This window comes from Leuciscus leuciscus, assembly GCF_965113295.1.
Source record: "Leuciscus leuciscus genome assembly, chromosome: 3".
Lineage (NCBI taxonomy): Eukaryota > Metazoa > Chordata > Actinopteri > Cypriniformes > Leuciscidae > Leuciscus > Leuciscus leuciscus.
In genome coordinates this window covers 6133226-6153779 of record NC_138727.1, presented here as the reverse complement: position 1 = coordinate 6153779, position 20554 = coordinate 6133226, and the positions used below count along the sequence as shown (strand labels likewise).

The window sequence follows — 20554 nt, the reverse complement described above, 5'->3', positions numbered from 1 at the left end:
AGCTTACTGTTAATGACTTTTTTTCAGTGTGTTCCTCACAAAAAAAGAAGTCATATGGATCAATGTTTATGGTTTTTGGGATGAACAAACCATTTTAAAATGTTTAATAGTCTTTGTTCATTCCAGAAACCAGGTCTGAAATCTCTTCTCAAGGCTGTCTGTAGCCCCTCTCCCCTTCTGTCTTCCTACATGAAAGGACAGATCTGTCTAAAAAAGTGCAGAGCACGCAAAATCCCCCCTCATGGATTTATCCTCAAGACCCTCTTCCCTGAAAACACACAATAGAGCGATAGACACAGCCAGAGAATACATGCCTGAATGAAAATGCTAGAATGATTGCTATCTGTCGGTCCTTTTGTGTTCCTGTAATATATTGGGTAATAATACCGAGATGAGGTGAGGAATTCATAGGAGGAGGGCTGGAAGGGAATTGTCAAGTCATCTTCCTAAAAAAGAAAGGAAAGAAGAAAAAAAGAAAATGAAGTCTATTGTTAGAACAATTTTTCTCCTATTGTGACATTATTTTCAAGATCACTATAACAAGTTAACAACAAACCCCCAATACTCATTAATCTAATGAAAATAAAATAAAAATGAATAATAATGTTATTTAAATGGTAAAGTATTTAACATCATATTAACATTTCTTTTCCATTTCTTTTATAAACTGCCTTTGCTGATTTCAATGATTTCAAACATTACAGTAATGGTTTTCAAAATCAGCTTAATTTTGTGAATGCTATAGATATATGGATGGATGGATGGATGGATGGATGGATGGATGGATGGATGGATGGATGGATGGATGGATGGATGGATGGATGGATGGATGGATGGATGGATGGATGGATGGATGGATGGATGGATAGATAGATAGATAGATAGATAGATAGATAGATAGATAGATAGATAGATAGCCTAATTGTATACAATTGTGATTTTTATTTCAGGAGTATCTCAGTGTGTGCGCTTGGCTAGCTTTTCCCCTTCAGATGATATAGTTGAAAGGGTTAGAAGGATTCGGTTGTTGCCTTAAATGCCACCTCATTTTAAGTGTACCTTTTAAAGAGACATAATAGCAATGGAAATGTCAACACTTGAAAGAAGCCCCAACCATCCTTATAGCTTTTATTCAGTCTCTTATGACTGGCACATCAGCACGTATGGGAGTCTTGGCTTCAGGCGATAGTCAACTCCTTGTCTCAAGATTTTCCACCACACCAATGCATAGCGCTGAAGATCTTAAACGTGGTTCTAGGATGCCCTGCAGCTCGCTTTTGAAGGACAATTTCACAAGTTTTCTGAAAATTCTTAGATATTGAGCGTTCTGGAGATGTGCATTTGGGGGTTATGAGTCTCTTTGTGTCTAATTTTTACTGAGTCTCATTTGAATTTTGATTCTCTCTTCATCTCTATTCCTGTGATGCTTTAATACCAGAGACTCGAGCAACTCAATCAATGTTAGAAATTATAGATTATGTATAGATTCATTCTGTATAGCTTTGGTATAGATTCTACTAGCTTTTACCTTTCTTTTAAGCTTTTAGCTTTCACTAGCTTGTTGTGGGGTAAGGATGAAGTAGTCATGAAGTTTGTTCAGTCAGAGAGAAGGAAGAGTTTTCCTAACGCTAGCTAGACAGTCGTGTTTATCTATGTATTTGCAGAAGCCAACATCAGACCCAGAACTGTCAATCAAACCACCCTCTTCCTCCCTGAACATGCACTATTCCCACTTTCCCTTTCCGATGTGTGCTGCGATGTATCCTTCTAAACATAAGTGTGTTAGTGAGTTCCACTCACCTTTTGTGGAGGAGCACATGTCGTTTTTTATCATACAGAAAATATAATCTTCAGGCTTGTCTTCTTATGTGATTGATGGTAATAATCATGTGCAACCATGTTCTCAATGTCATTCACTTTATGCAGTACCTTTTAACTCTGTAATGAATATAGTTCTATTATATGAAAAATAAAATATGCTCAGTTCAAGCTCAGCTTATATATATGCGTGCGTGCGTGTGTGTGTAGACCATCTTTAAAATGTTGATATCATCAAACTAATTCCTGTAATTTGGAATGATTTAGGCATGTTCTTAAGCTGCTGTATTCTCAACAATAATGATGTCACTTCCTGGAGGATGATGTCATTCAGGAACTGGCTTTTGTAGGTTAAAGAGTTTTTACTGAAGACTAACAGGATATAAAGTGAAGTGCATGAGGACACACATGAATAACCTATGAATTGATCACCGATTTTAAACAACATTTCAAAGATAATGAATAGATTTCTAACAATGTTTAATTAGTATGTTCCTAGTTTTTAATTTTAGAGGAGAATATCACACAGAGACATGACAAGTAAGTAAGGCATCATCAGTTCAATCTTAAAGTGTGAACTAATTTAAAATGAATATAATTGGGATGTTCTGACAAAAGCAAACACATTTATTTACAAATGGTCAAATATTCAATGAAGGTTACGTGCAAATGTGCTGCTTAGTAGGAATGACCTGTCTGCTAATTCCTCAGTTGTCATTTGGCTGGTATATGCTTAAAAACCCCTCACCGCACGGTTGTCATGGTGAAAGACCAGAAAGTATTTCTGTCTCCTAATCTTAGCTCCATTTAGAATAATAATGACCAGAATGATATCCGCTATGTGTGAGGGCGGTTGCGCATGTTAGAATGAACGCTAGCATGTGGAAGGAGTGTTCGGTGAAGATAGCTGGGAAAGCACATTGGGTGGGGTGATAGAAGAAGGCTTTGTTATGCTGGATCCTATTGCAGCTTTGGGGGTGACCCTTGAACCTCCAGAGAAGAGCCCTGCATGTCACTTCCTGTCTTAGAGTTGGCTATGGTAGACTATAATATTTTGTAGAGCGCATCATACATGTATTGAATGCTTCTATTAGCATTGTGGAGAAAGGTTGACAGAAAATAAGGTAATTGGAATAAGGTAAATTTTACGAATTGTCAAATTAAAACGTTATTTATTGTAGATATACAGTATCCGCACAGCAATACCACTGGGGAGATATTATTTTAGCTTTAAGTCAGCATTCCCAAACAGTTCTATAATGTGATGTAGCCTATTTCCAAGAGACCTTGGTGACATCATCTAACATGCATTAGTTAGTTGCATAGGAACTTATATTAATGAAGGAAATATGTTTAAGTTTAACTTCATATAGCAGTGTTTTTGTCTCTTGTGTGTTTTGACAACTTAAGTAGTCCTCTTAGCCATGCAGTGCTCCCTCAGGGATTTGGTAGCGCTTGTGATTTATGTATTTAATTTGCCTTGCGTTCACGCCACTCTGCTTGGCCAAATTAGCGTTAAGTATATGTGGCTAATAACTAACTTATCTGAAACACTACCTCACCTCACTTTCTTTCTGTGTGTCTCTTTCCCATTTGTCTTAGCTGAGACATGTGGAGGCCACCTGGATGCCAGCGATGCCGGTTACATCACTTCTCCAGGATACCCTCTGGAATACCCGCCCCATCAGAGCTGCCAGTGGGTGATCAGCGCACCCGAATCCTCACAGCGCATCGTGCTCAACTTCAACCCCCACTTTGAGCTGGAACGACTGGATTGCAGGTGAGAAGAATGTGTGGGATAAAGGAAATTAGATTGAAAAAAGGGGGAAATTAAGCAGTAGTCCTACAGAATGACGAACGATAAGGATGTGCGTGCAATTAATTTACCTCCGATGGAGCATTTGCAAACCCTGTCCTGTGTGCTGAATGGTTGATGAGGTGAAAGTGGAAGATAAGGGAAAAGAGGGTGTGAAAGAGGTAGGAATATACTTAATTTATCGGATGAGAGAGAAAGATGTGAGTCAGGGGGAAGGGGAAGGGAGAATGTGGAAAACAGAGATATGTGGTATGAAGACTTTAAGAGAAAAAGGCGACTTGAAGAGCAGGAGTGCAAGGTGGAACTTAGTGAAAAGAGGAATGACGTTAAGAGAGATATAATAGGGTTTAGAGCGAGCCTAAAGGGCTTATGCAGGGATGCAGTGCAGCTGTCACTGGGAAAGGGGGTCGTCTAAAATGCTTTTTGTGGAACTGTTTCCCCTCAGCTGTAAAATTAATTATATTCATCCACAGGCTCTCTCTTCTCAGAGTCTGACTCACATTATGACCAGTAAATCAGTTCTTCCAATGTCAGTCCGTTTCTTTTACCCTCAGGTATCCTAAAACAGGGGTCAATCCTGGTTCTGGAGGGCCATTATCCTGCAGCGTTTAGGTCCAGTTCTAATTAAGCACATCCAAACCAGTTAATCAAGGTGTTCAGGGTTGCTAGAAACATTTAGGTGAATGTGTTGGGGCAGGTTGGAGCTAAACTCAACAGGACATTGGCACTCCAAGAGCAGGATTAGACACCCTTTTCCTACAAGCTATTTGTTTAATACATTTCTAACGTTTTACTGTTGTACAGATGGCAAGATATGTTCTGTCCATCAACAAATTCACAAAGTGAATTCGGGTTCTGAATTTTTAATGGGGTGTAGAACTGTAAATGTCCAATCACACTTGCAATAAGAATGGTGACAGCTAGCAATGAAACAAAGTTGAGTAGATCGCAATGTGGCAATCTGTTCCCCAAAGTCATGACAAATCTGGACAAGGCGTACATCGTTAAAGGGATAGTTCACCTGAATATGAAAATCCTGTCATCATTTACTCACCATTATGCTGTTACAAACCGGTTCGACTTTCTTTCTTCTGGGAAATTGAAAGGGAGATTCTTACCCTCAGTTTTGAATCAACATGAGACTGAGGAAACAATGACAGAATTTTCATTTTTGGGTGAACTATTCCATTAAATCTCTCTAATAGACTAGTGACAAATGGTCTTGCACTTTGGATACATTAGTCTAAATTACTGTCTGTGAATTTATTGTCTGAAATAACTATCTGTCTTCTTCAGGCCTGCATTGTCCCTGCTGGTGTGAAATGAATGTTGTTTTTAAGCACTTTCCTTTATGAGTGGTTTAAACCCACTGTGGCTTCCCCATGGGCCGCCAATTTGTATAGCAGCAGTGGGGGAGGGCGTATCTCAGTTACATCTGTAGGATTCCCCTAAAAAACAACCAGCTGTGAAGAGACAGGCACCATTTTAAATTAGGCCATGTGCCAAGTCCTCATTTATGTTTATGTAAGCAAGCAAGAAATTCACTGCTTTATGCTTTGTGGCACATTTGGAGATGTATCCAAACAGTCAAGAAAGAGACATTGGGAGAAGGGGGAATAGATAAAGAGAAAAGGACAGACACCAAAAATACACACCTCAGTGGTTGATCTGTTCTGCTGATACAGCTCAGGCTAATGCCCCCTTCACTCGCCAAATAAACATTCTGGTTTTGCTGTGTACAAATGTTCAATCTCTTTTCCTGCTTGGGTGGCTTCATCAGGTTGGACAGCTCCACTCTGGCTGTATTTGTCGTTCAGATTAGGCTTCCTAAATGAGAAAGAGTATACAGAGGTTTCAGAGAAGGAATACCTTGAAATACATGCCTGGTTGGGCTCCAGAACAGGTAAAAGTGCCAAGAAATGTAAAGGTGGTTGCCTAGAATTCTGTGAATGAGTTAGTATTGATAATCTCTTGCATGATCTACAGTAACACAGGAGTGTTCAGTCCTGCTCTTGGATTGCCACTTTCCTGCAAAGTTTAGCTCCTAGTGATCTTGAAAGCCTTGATTGGTTGGTTTAGATGGTTTAATTAGGGTTGGAGCTAAACTCTGCTGGAAGATGGCCATACAATAGCAGGATTGGACACCCCTGCAGTAAAACATCCAGCTTATTTAGCCATTTCAGAGTTGCCGATTGGAGGCAACATGAGTAACAGAGACTGTTGACTATGACAACCAACAGTACCAACCTTCATCTTAGTAGTCTGGTGTAAAGATAATGTGCAAATGTTCTTAGGCATATCTTGGTTACTTGCAAGTGTCTGAAACCAAACTCTTGAATAGATTTCACTGATTCAATGCCAAAAACATCCCAAATCAAGCAAGTAGTTCCTTGTAAGTCTAATTTTCTGACAAACTGATATAAACCTGCCCACCCTGGATATTGAGTAAAACCAGCCCATCAGATTAAAGTTTGACGTTTTGGAAAAGCTCTTGCCTTTTTGTGTGTCCAGTGTGCAGCATACACTATCAGAAACGATGTTTAAAGGTATAGCGGAGGATGTTTTACTTCCTGGTGGGTAACCTATACTATTGGTCCTCCTAATTGTCAATCATTCTGGTGAATCAATCAAACTTTTCAAAAAGCGGAGAGGGCGGGTCTTATCTAAAATTTGGAAAGATCCTCCGCTATACCTTTAAAAATTGTATTAGGTGTACTACTGCTTGTCACTGGGGTAGTACCCTTAAAAGGCCTAAATTGTACCTCATCTACCCCTAAAAGGTGCATATTGTCTTAGAATAGTGTAATATGTATCCTTTAGGTACTACTATGAACCTTTATGGGGTAAATAAATGTCCTTTTGAGGGTAATGTCCCCAGTGACAAACTATTGTAGCCTACCCCTAATGGTACAATGTTTGCACATTTGTTCTGAGAGTGTAAAGTCCGTCTAAGGTTGATAGATATTAGCAGGGAATGTTTTTATTTGCTGTCAGTTCAGTAGTGGGCTGAAATTGAGCTTTTGTAGTTGTGGTTTGAGAGATTACGGTAGCACAAAATACACACTGTCCATGTACCACGCTCATTCTTAACCCTCATTACTCTGTTCCACTGAAAGAGTGCAAGGAAAGTGGCAAGAAATGAGTGATGGAAAATCTGAAGAGGTGTCAGATGCTTTACGGTACTGTGCTTCGCGAAACAGGTCTCTTTCTAATGGTCCACTTCTAGTGTCCATCTCCTCCATCTGTATTTTGCTATATATACAATGAGTCATCGTCAGCACATTTAGACGATGTATGATTGAAAGGCATGGCTCCGTCTCTTAGATGGCAAACACTCACACACACATTTAAATTCACCTTGTGCTCATGAGTGCTGGCTCGGAGTTTCCGTTGCTCGGAGGAGCTGCCTAGGTTTAGCTTAGCTTGCAAAATTGACTCTACAAGGTCAAAGCAGCTTCTTGTGCCCTAAACCATACTAACTAATGTGCTTCTAAAAAGCATCTTGTGGCTCACATGATGTAGTTAGGATAGGTGTGGTATTGACGACATTTTTCAAGGGGTACTTCAACAGGCAATCTTTATTCCAGTAGCAAAGCCAGATGGCTTTTACCTGGAGGGCTATGAGCAGATTGATCTGAGATAGATGCAATAAAAATGGCAAATGAAATATCTGGCCATATATTTAATGTGATACTCTTCTTCTTTGAAATGAAAGAAAAAGTGTGGTGAGGTCAGAGAAGATGATTTCCTTTTTTTCTATCTATCTATCTATCTATCTATCTATCTATCTATCTATCTATCTATCTATCTATCTATCTATCTATCTATCTATCTATCTATCTATCTATCTATCTATCTATCTATCTATCTATCTATCTATCTATCTATCTATCTATCTATCTATCTATCTATCTATCTATCCATCCTTCTGTTAGTCCAGTCCACCCATTTGTCTCATTATCATTCTCCGAATAGATCTCCATTATATTTTCTCACCCTAACACATTAATATGCAAACAGCAGGTTCCTTCTGAATGCTAAACACTGAGTTCATGTAATGCATGCAGAGGGTAAAGTAAATTGTTGTAGAAGGATTTAAATGCTGTACTGCAGTGGAAGGGCTTAAATCGAAACCAGATCGGATTCAGAATCACCTCTCAGACATAAAATATTGACAAAGAGACCGTATTTGGGCTGAGGAGGGAATCTAGAAGAATTACTGGTGAGAGTGAGACAGATGTGAGCGATGAAGTCTGCATCACTCAAGGGAGTCTACGCTTAACTCTAGTGATGAAAGTTCTCGCGTTTACTATGCAGCGATATTTGCAGATGTTGAGGTGCTAAGCTATTGAGCAGCATCAGCGTTTCTAAATTGCGAGCATGATATCACCCTATTTCCACTTTTCCTTAGGGACAAAGGATCAATGCATGTCCTTTGCCCTTAATGAAGAATCAATGGACCCAGCACGTTCAGAAGAGTGAGGTCATGGTCAAGAAGGTCAAAAACCAGCGAACCAAAGGCCACACAGGTCATATGCACCAAACAAGCGTCATATAAATAAAAACGCCACAGTTAAAATGAACAGAAAAATAATGGCTATTCTTAAATCAATAATTTATCGGCAAACATTATGAATTGTTTCCAGCTCCTACAATCTGATATACCTAATGTCATACCTAATGTATGCTACATAAACCTGTGATTGCATATCAGTTCATTTCATACCACGGCTTACTTGGATATGCAACTATGTGTTTGTCAGCATTACTGGCAATTGGCATACATTATTCCTTTGTCACATTTTACTGTCACAAATACATTTTCTGGATGTCAATTGTCTTTAAATATCTATGCATCACAGTAAGTAAAGGCTTGTCTTAGTAGAGCTTGATGATGATTTCATATGCTTGATAACTATTCAAATAGGTCAATAATGTTTTTTTAGGACACAGCAATTTCAGTGATGTTTTTAGGGCATTGGAAATATATCAGCAACCCCGGAGTGTATCAAGATATTGATAGCTCAAAAAATGCAATCAATCTGGAGCAGTATAAAGTGACACATTTGGGAATTCAAAGATTTAAAAAAAAAGTATCTTTTTGCCCAGAGAAGCCAATTTTCCCCTGAAAAAGTTTTAATATCGTTGATGGAAAAAAGGACCTAATGCATTCTGATAAGGCCTAAGGCTTTTTTAATGGCAACATAATGGGAATTGGGAGACGGCACGTTTTGACGGGAACATACTGAAACCCGGAACGTCAGAGAATTCTCTTTTCTGAAGGTGTGAGTTTTGAAGGGAAAAAAACACACACAAATGTTGCTTGATAGCCAGTTTTAGTGTTGTTTATGAAAGCCTCAGGCTCCTGAGGTCTACCCCAGTCATCTGTAAATGTCAGCGCTGTATCGGACAACCATGCTATTTGTTTCCCGACCGGATTGAAGATGGCAACCCTCCCTCCCCCTTGGGAACCTTCCCCGGCATCTATTTAATATTTCACAGGCACTTATAACTTATTAGGCAGCCCCCCCGGGGGCCAAGCGTGCAGCTTTCCATGCAGACTCTCAGCATTATTTAATTTCAATTTTAGTGTTTTGGCCAGTTGACGAGCCGTCCTGGAGCACGTCCTGTGGCTGCTGGCTTAAAAGCATGGCAGAATTCAAATGAGTGGCCATTGTGTTTTTTTGATATTGAAAAGCCAATGTGATTTTGTGTCAGACTGAATTATATTCTGAAAGCCACTGAGCTGAGTTCGAGAAAGAGAGAGCTACTGGGCGTCTTCTTAATAAAGATATGCCAAGCAGCCTATCATAATAGCTGATAGCATCTATCTATCTATCTATCTATCTATCTATCTATCTATCTATCTATCTATCTATCTATCTATCTATCTATCTATCTATCTATCTATCTATCTATCTATCTATCTATCTATCTATCTATCTATCTATCTATCTGTCTGTCTGTCTGTCTGTCTGTCTGTCTGTCTGTCTGTCTATCATCTATCTGTCTGTCTGTCTGTCTGTCTGTCTGTCTGTCTGTCTGTCTATCTATCTATCTATCTATCTATCTATCTATCTATCTATCTATCTATCTATCTATCTATCTATCTATCTATCTATCTATCTATCTGTCTGTCTGTCTGTCTGTCTGTATATATTTATAGTGCTATAAGGTGCATAGAAGAACATGCCTATCATAGTAGTGTCCATTATACATAATATTACTCACATATTTTTTTTGTGCAATGGGCGCTTGAGCCAAATATAAGATTTGACGGTAACTTTTTCCAAGCCGGAGGGTCTTATGATTTAAGGAACACATGCTGGAGTGTTGTTTATTGTGTAGGTAGTCGGTTTCAGGCGGTTCAGAGATTAATGGGGTCTAGGCTTATGTTACGCCCAGTGTCACCAGGGCACATCTCTCTTTTTTTATTTGATCACTGGTGGGATACAAACACGCTGTACTGTATATGCACAAGACAAACAAGGATAGTAGCATCCGTACCTCTGTTTATCTGTCTGTCTGTGTATTTCTCCAGACAAACTGCTCTTTAGGGCAGCTAGTGACACCTCAGGGGACTTTGCAGGCCTGGAAAAAATGCTTGAAAAACACCGTAGGTGTGAAAAGCAATTAGCAGTGAAGAGGCTGGAGGGGAGAGGAGACAGAAAGTGAGATTGGAGAGGAAGACATGTCTGAACATGAGACAGGGACACAGGGCCTTTGCCCTCCTCATGTCAAGCCTCTCTTCCCTGCGCACACTTACAGACATACCACTGTCTAGGGAGTTTTCATTGCCTCCTGTTGCACCTGAATAACCATTGAATCGTGCATAATTAGCATGCATAATCACAGCTCTATTGCACCGCCGTAAACAATTTGAGCTGCACGCCTATAAAACAACGTTATATTGCTGTGATAATGAGAAAAGGCTTCTTGCATTCAGTCACAGTTGCTGTAAAATTGATATGTACACTTGATTTGAGGCATTATTTTTTGCAAGGTAAATAAGTGATCCAGGCACTTTTGTTGATCAATGGGCATCCTGGTTTGTTTCCACTCTCAAGCGTGTCTCGAAATGCACCGGAGCCAAGTGGAGGCGTCTAGAGATGGTCAATATCCACATTTGACACACTCACTTGTCACTGCTAATCCAGGAACCAAGAGCCCCTACAAAATCAATTACAACCTAATTACCTTTGCACACAGTTTACAAGCCTTCACCCCAGCTTTTCTAGTGTTTGAGACGAGATGGACACAGAAAGAGAGTGAGCGAGAGTGAGTGAGTGAGAGTTTGTGTGTGTGTGTGTGTGTGTGTGTGTGTGGCTTTCCCTACTATAGCTGTACTTTAGAAAGCTTGTTCCCAAAAGTCGTCCGGGGAGAGGCTGGGAGATATATTAAATATTCAAAATATATACAAAACATTCTCAAACACCGAGATGATTTTGATTTTACTGATTTTGAGCCGAGATGATTTTGTTTTACTGATTTTGAGCCATTAAGTTTCCTAAAGTTGGCGTCATTAGTCTATTTTTTCCCTTTTCCTGCTAATCTATGATTGAAACGTTAGAAGCAAAAGTTCAATTCATTTATGTGAATCACTTCAGTTCAGGTTCAATTAAAACTCTGCCATCCCTTAAAAATTCTAGGTCTACACTTTAATACATTTAAATAATTCATTAAAATATATGTTGCTTTACATTGCTGTTTATATTTGACTATATATTGTTATATTGATGCATATAGAAAATTGTTAAATAATCTTCCTTGTGTTAAATTAGTGAAAAACAGTGTGGAAAACACACACATGTATGATACTATTATCAAAAGGTTGAAAAGTATTGAGAGACTGTATCATGTTTTACTTATTTCACCTATCTAGGGTGTTCTCAAAGTTAGAAATGACTCGTAAATGAAGTAAATAATGCGTTTTCCCCTAAAAATTTGAATAATATTATCAAAAGCATGAAAAAAAATATTTTTAACCTATTTCATCTAGTCAAGGGGTGTTCTCAAGGTTAAAAAATATTTGTAAATGTAAATTGTCTCACTCTCACTCACTCAGAAAACTTCTCACTTTTTTTCCCCTTAAAAATGCACACACACCAAAAAAAAACAAAAAAAAACAACTTTGAGGTGTTAAGGTAAGATTAGGGTCAGTTGATCGTACTTCTAATTAGATTTATGATTTATATGTCCTTATCTATGTGTGTGATGTTGAACAAAAGACTTTGTACAATTTGATTGTGATATTTTGTTCAGACAGTGTTTATAACATGTATATATTATAAAACTCTTGTGCATCTCTTATGCATTCAGATGCTGTACATAGATATGTACGCGTTCTTGTGAATGTATATGTTGTTTAGACATCTTAGGTCTAAATATACTTAGCTGTACCTGAAGTCACCAAGTGTGCGGTCGGCCAGGGGGGTCCAGAGAAATGAAGAGTCAGAGACACCTGCCTCTCTATGTCATTCTGAGGGGCCCGGGGCCGTGTCAGGTTCACACACACACACACACACACACACACACACACACACACACACACACACACACACACACACACACACACACACACACACACACACACACACACACACACACACACACTCCCTGAGTGACGTGGAGCCAGCAGTTATGTGGCTTAACCATGGATAACTCAGTGCCGATCGACAAGGAAAGATTAAAAACAGCAAAACAAAACGCGTTCATTCTTTTGTGGTTTTGTAGGAAAAAAGCTCGGACACTTTCATTCACATCATTGTGGTTTTGAGTTTCAGATTTTTTTTTTTTTTTTTTTAACAATGTTTTTTTTTTGGCTACTTTAAAGCACAAGTGCAATGATGTAAAGAACTAGAGATTTAAAAGTAACATTTCAAATTCTCATTAATTTACTGCATTGATTATTGCAGGCAGTTCGGTTCAATAAACCTGGTTCACTCACTCTTTTTCTTTTTTTTTTTTTTTGCATGTTGTGACACCATGAGCCTTCAGCTGATGGACATCCCGTGATTTACATCGGTTTGACTGAATAATGTATTTGAATTGTTTCAAAAGAATCATTTGATTGGGATTCAATTGGCACCAACATCATCTTAATTGATATGAAGTTTTTATTTTTTATTTAAGTTAAATCTAAACTTGCAGGATTTTGAAGGAACTCATTTGCCTCTTACAAAGACTGAGTTTGTTTTAAAGCTGCATAAATTCATTTTCTCAGTACAGAGGAAGCCTGGTCAGCATGTTGTGCTCTGAAGCAGTTAGGTTGGGAATGATGGCGTGTGTTCACGGGGATCTTGTTCTTGTTTAGGGGTTAAATGGGGCAAGCATTCCTGAGGTGTGAGAAGAAGTCTGACTCATGCCTCTCTATGGCCAGATTTATTATAAGGAAGCTCTCATGCAGACAGCCGGCTGGATTTTTGGGAGTCTTTTGCCTCATTTAGACATTGTGTGTGAAGTGTTTTGGCAGAAGAGGGCAACGGACATTAAGGGATTATTTTGGCTGGACAGGTGGTCATTGTCTCAGCTCCTTAAGTCTGTCTCTGAAGTGACATGAAAAAATGTGTGTTTGTTGTGATAAGGCAGCAGTCCACTGAGGGTCAAAGGTCACCCCAGATCAAATTAAAACAACTCCTTGCAATTCCTTCACAGTTACTCATCCCAGCAGAAGATATTGCATTGAGTTTTTAATGTTTGTCCGTTCCAGAGGACCGTTTATTTGATCAAAGGTTGCTCTTTTATTGCGTAGGAGGCTTAATAATGGACATCCCAGTTATGCTTAAATATCAACTTTATCTGATGTAGATATTTTACAGTACTTTGCATTCGGAGAAATAGGAGATTTTTCATTATAGGAGAAACACAAATAGACAACTGTTGACTTAACACACCATAAAAGTACAGAGCTATAAAATAAATGTGGATAGCAGCTCAGATCATTTGGTCTTGGAAGAAATATTTGATTTTATATTGAGAATTTAAGATACATTTTTTTGAACTTGCACTGTTTTCTGCTTTTAGGTATGACTTCATTGAGATCCGTGATGGAAATTCGGAGTCCGCGGAGCTGCTGGGAAAGCACTGCAGTAACATCGCTCCTCCTGCCATCATTTCCTCCGGTCCCGTCATCCACATCAAGTTTGTGTCTGATTACGCGCACCAGGGTGCCGGATTCTCCCTGCGCTACGAGATCTACAAGACCGGTGAGCGAGCTCAATCCTGCTGCTCCTATGTGGTTAAGGAAATGGATAATTTGAGGAACACTTTTTTCCAGGGAAAATGTTCTATTCCTGACATTGAACAGCTCAAGCATTCCCATCCTTTATTTCCTTTCTCAGGTGCTTAGACTTTCTCATGCCATGTCTATGGGACACTAAATTATGGCTATTTTATATATAACATTTTGTAAAAAAAAAAAAAAAAAAATTCACATTTACAAACACCAATTTAAATTACATTTTGAATAAAAATGGATTTCAGATTTTTTTTAAACATTATTATTATTATTATTATTTTTTTTTTTTGAAGTTGGCATGAAGCTTCCAGCTCGTTTGAGAACATTCTGTGGTGACATGCAGCTTACACACTTTCACGGGTTGTGTCTGCTGTAGATGTGTTGTGAGGGTCCTGCAGACAAGAATTCTGCAAATGTTTGGATTCTGCATTTTGAAACATAATGAATCCAGTTGATCCTTTCAACGAGGCATTATTTCTTAAGAAACGTTTGGAACACTTCGCCTAAGCCATTATTTTTTGGATCACTGTCTCTCCAGATGTGAAGACAAGCAACACATTTCCTTTAGCTGTTTTCTTTTGTCGCTCAGTGATCTTGGTGTTTATGTGTGAAGCCTCACTCGGCCTTGCTCTTTGATTGATGCTTGATTGGAGCAGGCTGGTTTTTTGAGAGGTCACGAGTGGCTCAGGTTGATTTTGGAGGTGCTCTTGTTACGCTGTAAATCTCGTTAGCGGAATGACCTCCTGCGACCTTTAACTCGCGCTTCCAGAAGGTCGCGGCTCCTCCGTCCTGCTGCAAGGCCGTCAGACACGCTGATTCTTAAATGTTCCCTCAAAGTTTCCGAAAAGCTCCCAGACCAATTAAACATCAAGGGAGAGAAGAAAATAAAATAAACTGAGTTTAGAGGAAAGGCGGGGAGGGGCGACGCTTAACTCTTTTCATCCCCCCGTGAGCATGCCAGGAATGCCCTCTTAATTGGACTCTGATCTCTTGTCCTTGGGGAATTCGAGTTTGGAGTGCACTGGCAAATTGTGTCTGTGGACTTTGGAGCCATTTGGAGCCATCTGTAGGGATTTTACTGTACTAGCTAGAAGTATACTAACAAGGCATTTAGTTAGGTATTTTTTTTACAGGCTAAGGTCAGACCACTTTTAAATGACCACCTATAACCACCTTTATATATATATAAAGTACATATATACTTACAAGTAAATTTATGTTTCACTTGTCCATGCACAAAAGTCACTTGTCCGGGTAAATATTTATAATTTTATCATTTATGTTTTTGTGTTTTGCTAATGCAGAATTCGAACAAATCATTGCAAGCATCCAAACACTATCAATTTTAATAAAATTCAGTTGAAACAGTAGAAAGGAACATGTCCCAAGAATTCGGTTGTTAAGTCGTGACGTAACCACTCTCCGCTAACGCTCTTTCCGGGTCCAAAGTCCAGGTCCTCTCTACCGCTTTCGCTAGTGTTTTGGTTATTATTGAGTGTTTTTACAATGCCGCAGTGCTGTGTCCCGTGTCCCGAGCTAACTCACTTCAACCTCGTAAATCTTCTTTTTCATTGATGCCTGGACTATACCCTTAATTATGCCACCTGAGTGATGAGCTTCACTAACCACTCTGTTGGTGTTAAAGGAATTTAAACCCTTTTTGACCGCTAAGGGTGCCTCACTGAGAAGGACGTGATCGTAAATAAATTTACAGGTTCCACCATTGTTATTTCTGGACGAGAGGAGCGCTAGGACCCGGAAAAGGCTAAACGTCACGCGTGACGTCAGACTTAACAATCGGATAGAGTTCCCCTTCAACAAGAAATAAGGATCTCCAGACTCCATAATACAAAGTAATACTTTGCACACTGGTGACTCTTGGTGTAAAAAATAAAACTATCTGACCTTTATACAGGCAAAAACTGGACAAAAGTTTAGTATGGACAAAAACACTTCAAAATGTGTTCGTTTCAAATCGGTAAAATTAAATCTGTAAAATAGACGTAATGAGTGGCACATAACGTGAAGTAACATGGCATTTTATTTTGTTTGAAATTTAACTTGTCCAGTGGGACAACTAATTTTCTCTTCCACTGGTCCTACAAAAAAATCCACTTGTCCCCGGACAAGCGGACAAGCCTTAATGTTGAGCCCTGTGTATATGTATATATGTGTGTATATATATATATATATATATATATATATATATTAGTGCTGGGCAAAGATTAATCGCGATTAATCGCGATTAATCGCATCCAAAATAAAAGTTTGTGTTTGCATAATATATGTGTGTGTACTGTGTATAATTATTTTGTATATATAAATACACACATATACATGTATATATTTAAGATTTTTTTTTAAATTATATATAAATTATTTATATTTATATATAATATAAATTATGTATAAATACATATACAGTATATACATGCAAATATTTCTTAAATAAATACATGCATATGTGTGTATTTATATATACAAAATAATTATACACAGTACACACACATATATTATGCAAACACAAACTTTTATTTTGAATGCGATTAATCGCGATTAATCTTTGCCCAGCACTAATATATAGTGCAACATTCTGCTAAAGGTTCAGGGTGGATGCTATTTTTTTTTTTTTTTTTTTTTTTAAAGGACCACCCTTTAGTCTCTATAATATTGTGGACTGTAGATATGGCTCAGGTCCCTTCTTTAATGTAAGGCAATGGGATTACATTTAGGTAAGTATAAGCAAAAGTAATAGTGTTATTTGTCTTGGCAAACACCATTAACTAGCACTACAGCGTTCCATCAAAAATATTGCTCTAGCCTTTACACTCATGGGAGTGCAGCGATTAATGTTGTTTTGCAACAGCGATGATTAGCCTGGTAACATAAGCACCGTGGCTTCATCGTGGCTGATGGGAAAAACAGCAGAGTTATTCTATCTCTAAGCCTTCACCTCACCTCAGTAATTGCTGAAATCATCACCATTGCCCTCAGGTACTGTTACCACAGATACAGTTGCTAACTCTAGTAGTATGACTCACGTGATAAGCCCACAATCTCATTTTACACTAACCAGAGACAGCCCAAGAACATCTTTTAATAAAGGCATGATATGCTTTTTTCTTTTGGGATGCTAATATAGCATGTGTGGGTGTAGAGCGATGGAGCGAAGACGGTAGATTTATGACTTGTAAATGTATTTTTTTTGGATCACTTGTCATTTTTGTGTTATGCTGTCTTCATGTCATTTCAGAATAATCAATAATATACAGTGTATATATTAAACATACACTGCCAGGCCCGGCCCCACAAAAAGTCGCTGTTTGGATTGAAATAGGCAAATGCTTAAGAAGAGTCTATGATTGGATCATTATTGCAGAGATTATTATGTTTCTGACATGTTATATGTTTGGCAACAGTCTAACTTCTCATCCTAATTGATGGAGTGTGTAGCATTTCATTTCTTAAACAACCATGTAGGAAGACACACGATAGCCATATTCCAGGATGACACTATGAGGTTCACCAGGCTCAAATTATGAAGGAATGGTTGGGAGGGAGTTTGAATAATCATTTTCACACATGAATTGGCACCAGGTGGTTTGGTGGATGGGTTAACGCTTTCGGGTTAAACTTTCCGCGACTGCGACTGCGCAACTGGGTTATAGGTTGCCAGGTTGAGGTGACAAATGGGTTAAAATTGTATATGGTGTGTGGATTGTGTGAATATAATGCATTTAATACAAGATCTGGCAACTGGTCAACATTAGACAAACATATTGGTCCGATTATTCATAAAGGAGTTTGGGCCATGAAAATTACGGGAGTTTCCCAGGAGAAATAACAAACTGGGAGGGTTCCGGGAGATAGGGCTAAAAAATGGGAGAAACCCGGGAAAAACAGGAGTGTTGACAGGTATGCTTGTGATGTTATTTTAGTGATCACAAAAATATTTATATACATGTATACATTAATATATGTAGTATCATTTTAATATATTTTCTTAATTTATCTTTAATTTAAATATATATATTTGTTCTAATTAATAAAAACAAATATAATTAATTTAAATTAATTATGGATTAATTAAGTAGATTAATATTATATCCATATTATTACATACAGTACAGGCCAAAAGTTTGGAAACATTACTATTTTTAATGTTTCTGAAAGAAGTTTCTTCTGCTCATCAAGCCTGCATTTATTTGATAAAAAATACAGAAAAAAAACAGTAATATTGTGAAATATTATTACAATTTAAAATAATTGGTTTTCAATTTATTATACTTTAAATTATCATTTATTTCTGTGATGCAAAGCTGAATTTTCAGCATCATTACTCCAGTCTTCAGTGTCACATGTGACATCCAGTCTATCACATGATCCTTTAGAAATCATTCTAATATTCTGATTTATTATGAGTGTTGGACACAGTTCTGCTGCCTAATATATTTGATGAATAAAAGGTTAAAAAGAACTGCATTTATTCAAAATAAAAAAAATATTTTCTAATAATATAAATCTTCTTTACTATCACTTTTGATCAATTTAACACATCCTTGCTGAATAAAAGTATTGATTTATTTCAAAAAAAGAAAGAAAAAAAAATACTGACCCCAAATGACTGACCAGTCGTGTATATTGTTGTTACAAAAGATTTGTATTTTTAAAACATTTGCTTCTTTTTTTATATATTTATTTTATTTATTACTTTATTATCAAAGTATCCTAAAAAAGTATCACAGGTTATGAAAAAATATTAAGCAGCAGAACTGTTTCCAACTTTGATAATGAATCATCATATTAGAATGATTTCTAAAGGATCATGTGATAGACTGGAGTAATGATCCTGAAAATTCAGCTTTGCATCACAGGAATAAATTATAATTTAAAGTATAATAAATTGAAAACCAATTATTTTAAATTGTAATAATATATCACAATATAAATTTTTTTTTTATCAAATAAATGCAGGCTTGATGAGCAGAAGAAACTTCTTTCAAAAACATCAAAAATAGTAATGTTTCCAAACTTTTGGCCTGTACTGTATAAATGTTATTATTAAATATTAGCCTGATTATAATGTTTAAACTCATAGGAGCATCTTAGAAGAAGGACATGGAGGCAGCATTAGTGAGATCTTCATGTTAACTTCTTTGATGCTAAAGGCACGGTTCCCCTTTCCTGCAAGCCACAAAATAATGGTTGTTTATCTGTTAAAATACAGGTTTTGAGGCAGAGTAGTTCAGAAAATCCGACTTTACAGGTTTTGAAAGATAAAGACAACAATTCTCATCTTTGAGGGACCTGTTGTTTATACAAACTGCTCCGTTCACTGGAGTTGTGGGAAAGTGTTAGCGTGGGTGAGTCTCAGCGTTTATGTCTGTTTATATGGAGAGGCGTCGCAGAGATAATGATCTCTGGTGAACACTTTCCTCCGATGCATGTTCTCTTCTTATCCAGCACTGGGAGCGAGAACATCAAACCCTCGTTCACGTTCATGCAGAAATCCCACACTGGTCTCCGACAGACCCTCGGGTAACGTGCAGTCACACTATTATGTAGATGATCTCTTAGGGCCATTACGGCTGACTAACGCTCCTTGGCTTAGAGCAAAAACATGTTTGAAACCTTCAAAGTTAAACAGTGCTGACAAGACACCTTTAAAAAAGTTCACAACATGCAGCTTTAAGTGGATTAGCTCATGCTTTGCTTGGTCATCATGGACATAATCTCCACAGAATCTCAACTGTCTTGCCTGTCATTCATAAAAATGTGTTGCATGCTCATTCATTTTAAATTTTAGCTAATTAATGCTTTAAGTATCATTGTAAATCTCTCAACTCAATTGCAGTTTGCAGTAACGAACTTTGAGGGAGATTTTGCACCATAGAAATGAGAAAAACACGTTTTGAGGGTGTGGATCGGATGGGAATATAAACGATCGACTGGGAATTAAGTGGGAACACGCCTTTTGTGATGATCCAGACACATTGATATGAATGCATTCACAGTGTTGTCTGATGCAGAGTGAGCTGTTGTGTGTAAGGGCGATTTAATGGGTAGTTCACCCAAAATTTCGTATCCATTTACAGTAATCTCATCCTCATGTGTACACTGCACGTTTGAATCTTGCTGCAAAGTTGTTTCAACCTCTGACCCTTTATCTCGCACGGTCATATGTTCCCCCGATCCCGGTCCCCTTTGCTGCCCCATTTCTTTGCCCCAGTTTATTGAGGCCAGATTTTTTACCCCCAGTGGCATGTGCAACACAACAACCCCTCCTGCCCCAGTCACATGACTGTGACGCTGTTGCTACGGTTACTGCGGAAGACTTCCCGCCGAGCAGCCTTCGGGCCCACCGCCGCTGCCGTCTTCTGAGTGCACACTCAAAAGAAAGCGCTAGAAGAAGCGATCAGGGCCGTAGGTCTCTGTCGCTCTGGGTAACATCAGTGCCGCCCCCCCACCTGTGGCGGAGAAGCGGTCTGGACGCTATCCTGGCTGCCCAGTGGAATTTACTACCACTTTAACAGTTGCTTTCAATCAGGTGCCATCTGCCTCGCTGTCTCGCTTCCTCTTCTCCTATAAAACGCCACATTTAAAGCCTTCAGCTATAACTACCTCTTCTTAAAGCCAGCAAACCCAGCTTTCTCAGATAGCATTGGCATGAAATGGAGAGCAAA

At 38.3% G+C, this 20554-nt stretch overlaps 1 protein-coding gene across 4 annotated transcripts in view; it reads left to right on the top strand.

Annotated features, from left to right (window-relative positions):
* The window catches only part of nrp2a (neuropilin 2a), a 71672-nt gene that overhangs the window by 6562 nt on the left and 44556 nt on the right, over positions 1-20554 (top strand). For all 4 annotated transcript variants that reach the window (XR_014204321.1, XM_082163784.1, XM_082163783.1 and 1 more), the window contains exons 2-3: positions 3421-3598; positions 13658-13839. Coding sequence is in view for 3 of the 4 variants with exons in the window: in XM_082163784.1 (XP_082019910.1) it covers positions 3421-3598; positions 13658-13839 (360 nt within the window). In the remaining variant the exon portion in view is untranslated. The remainder of the gene's footprint in view (positions 1-3420; positions 3599-13657; positions 13840-20554) is intronic.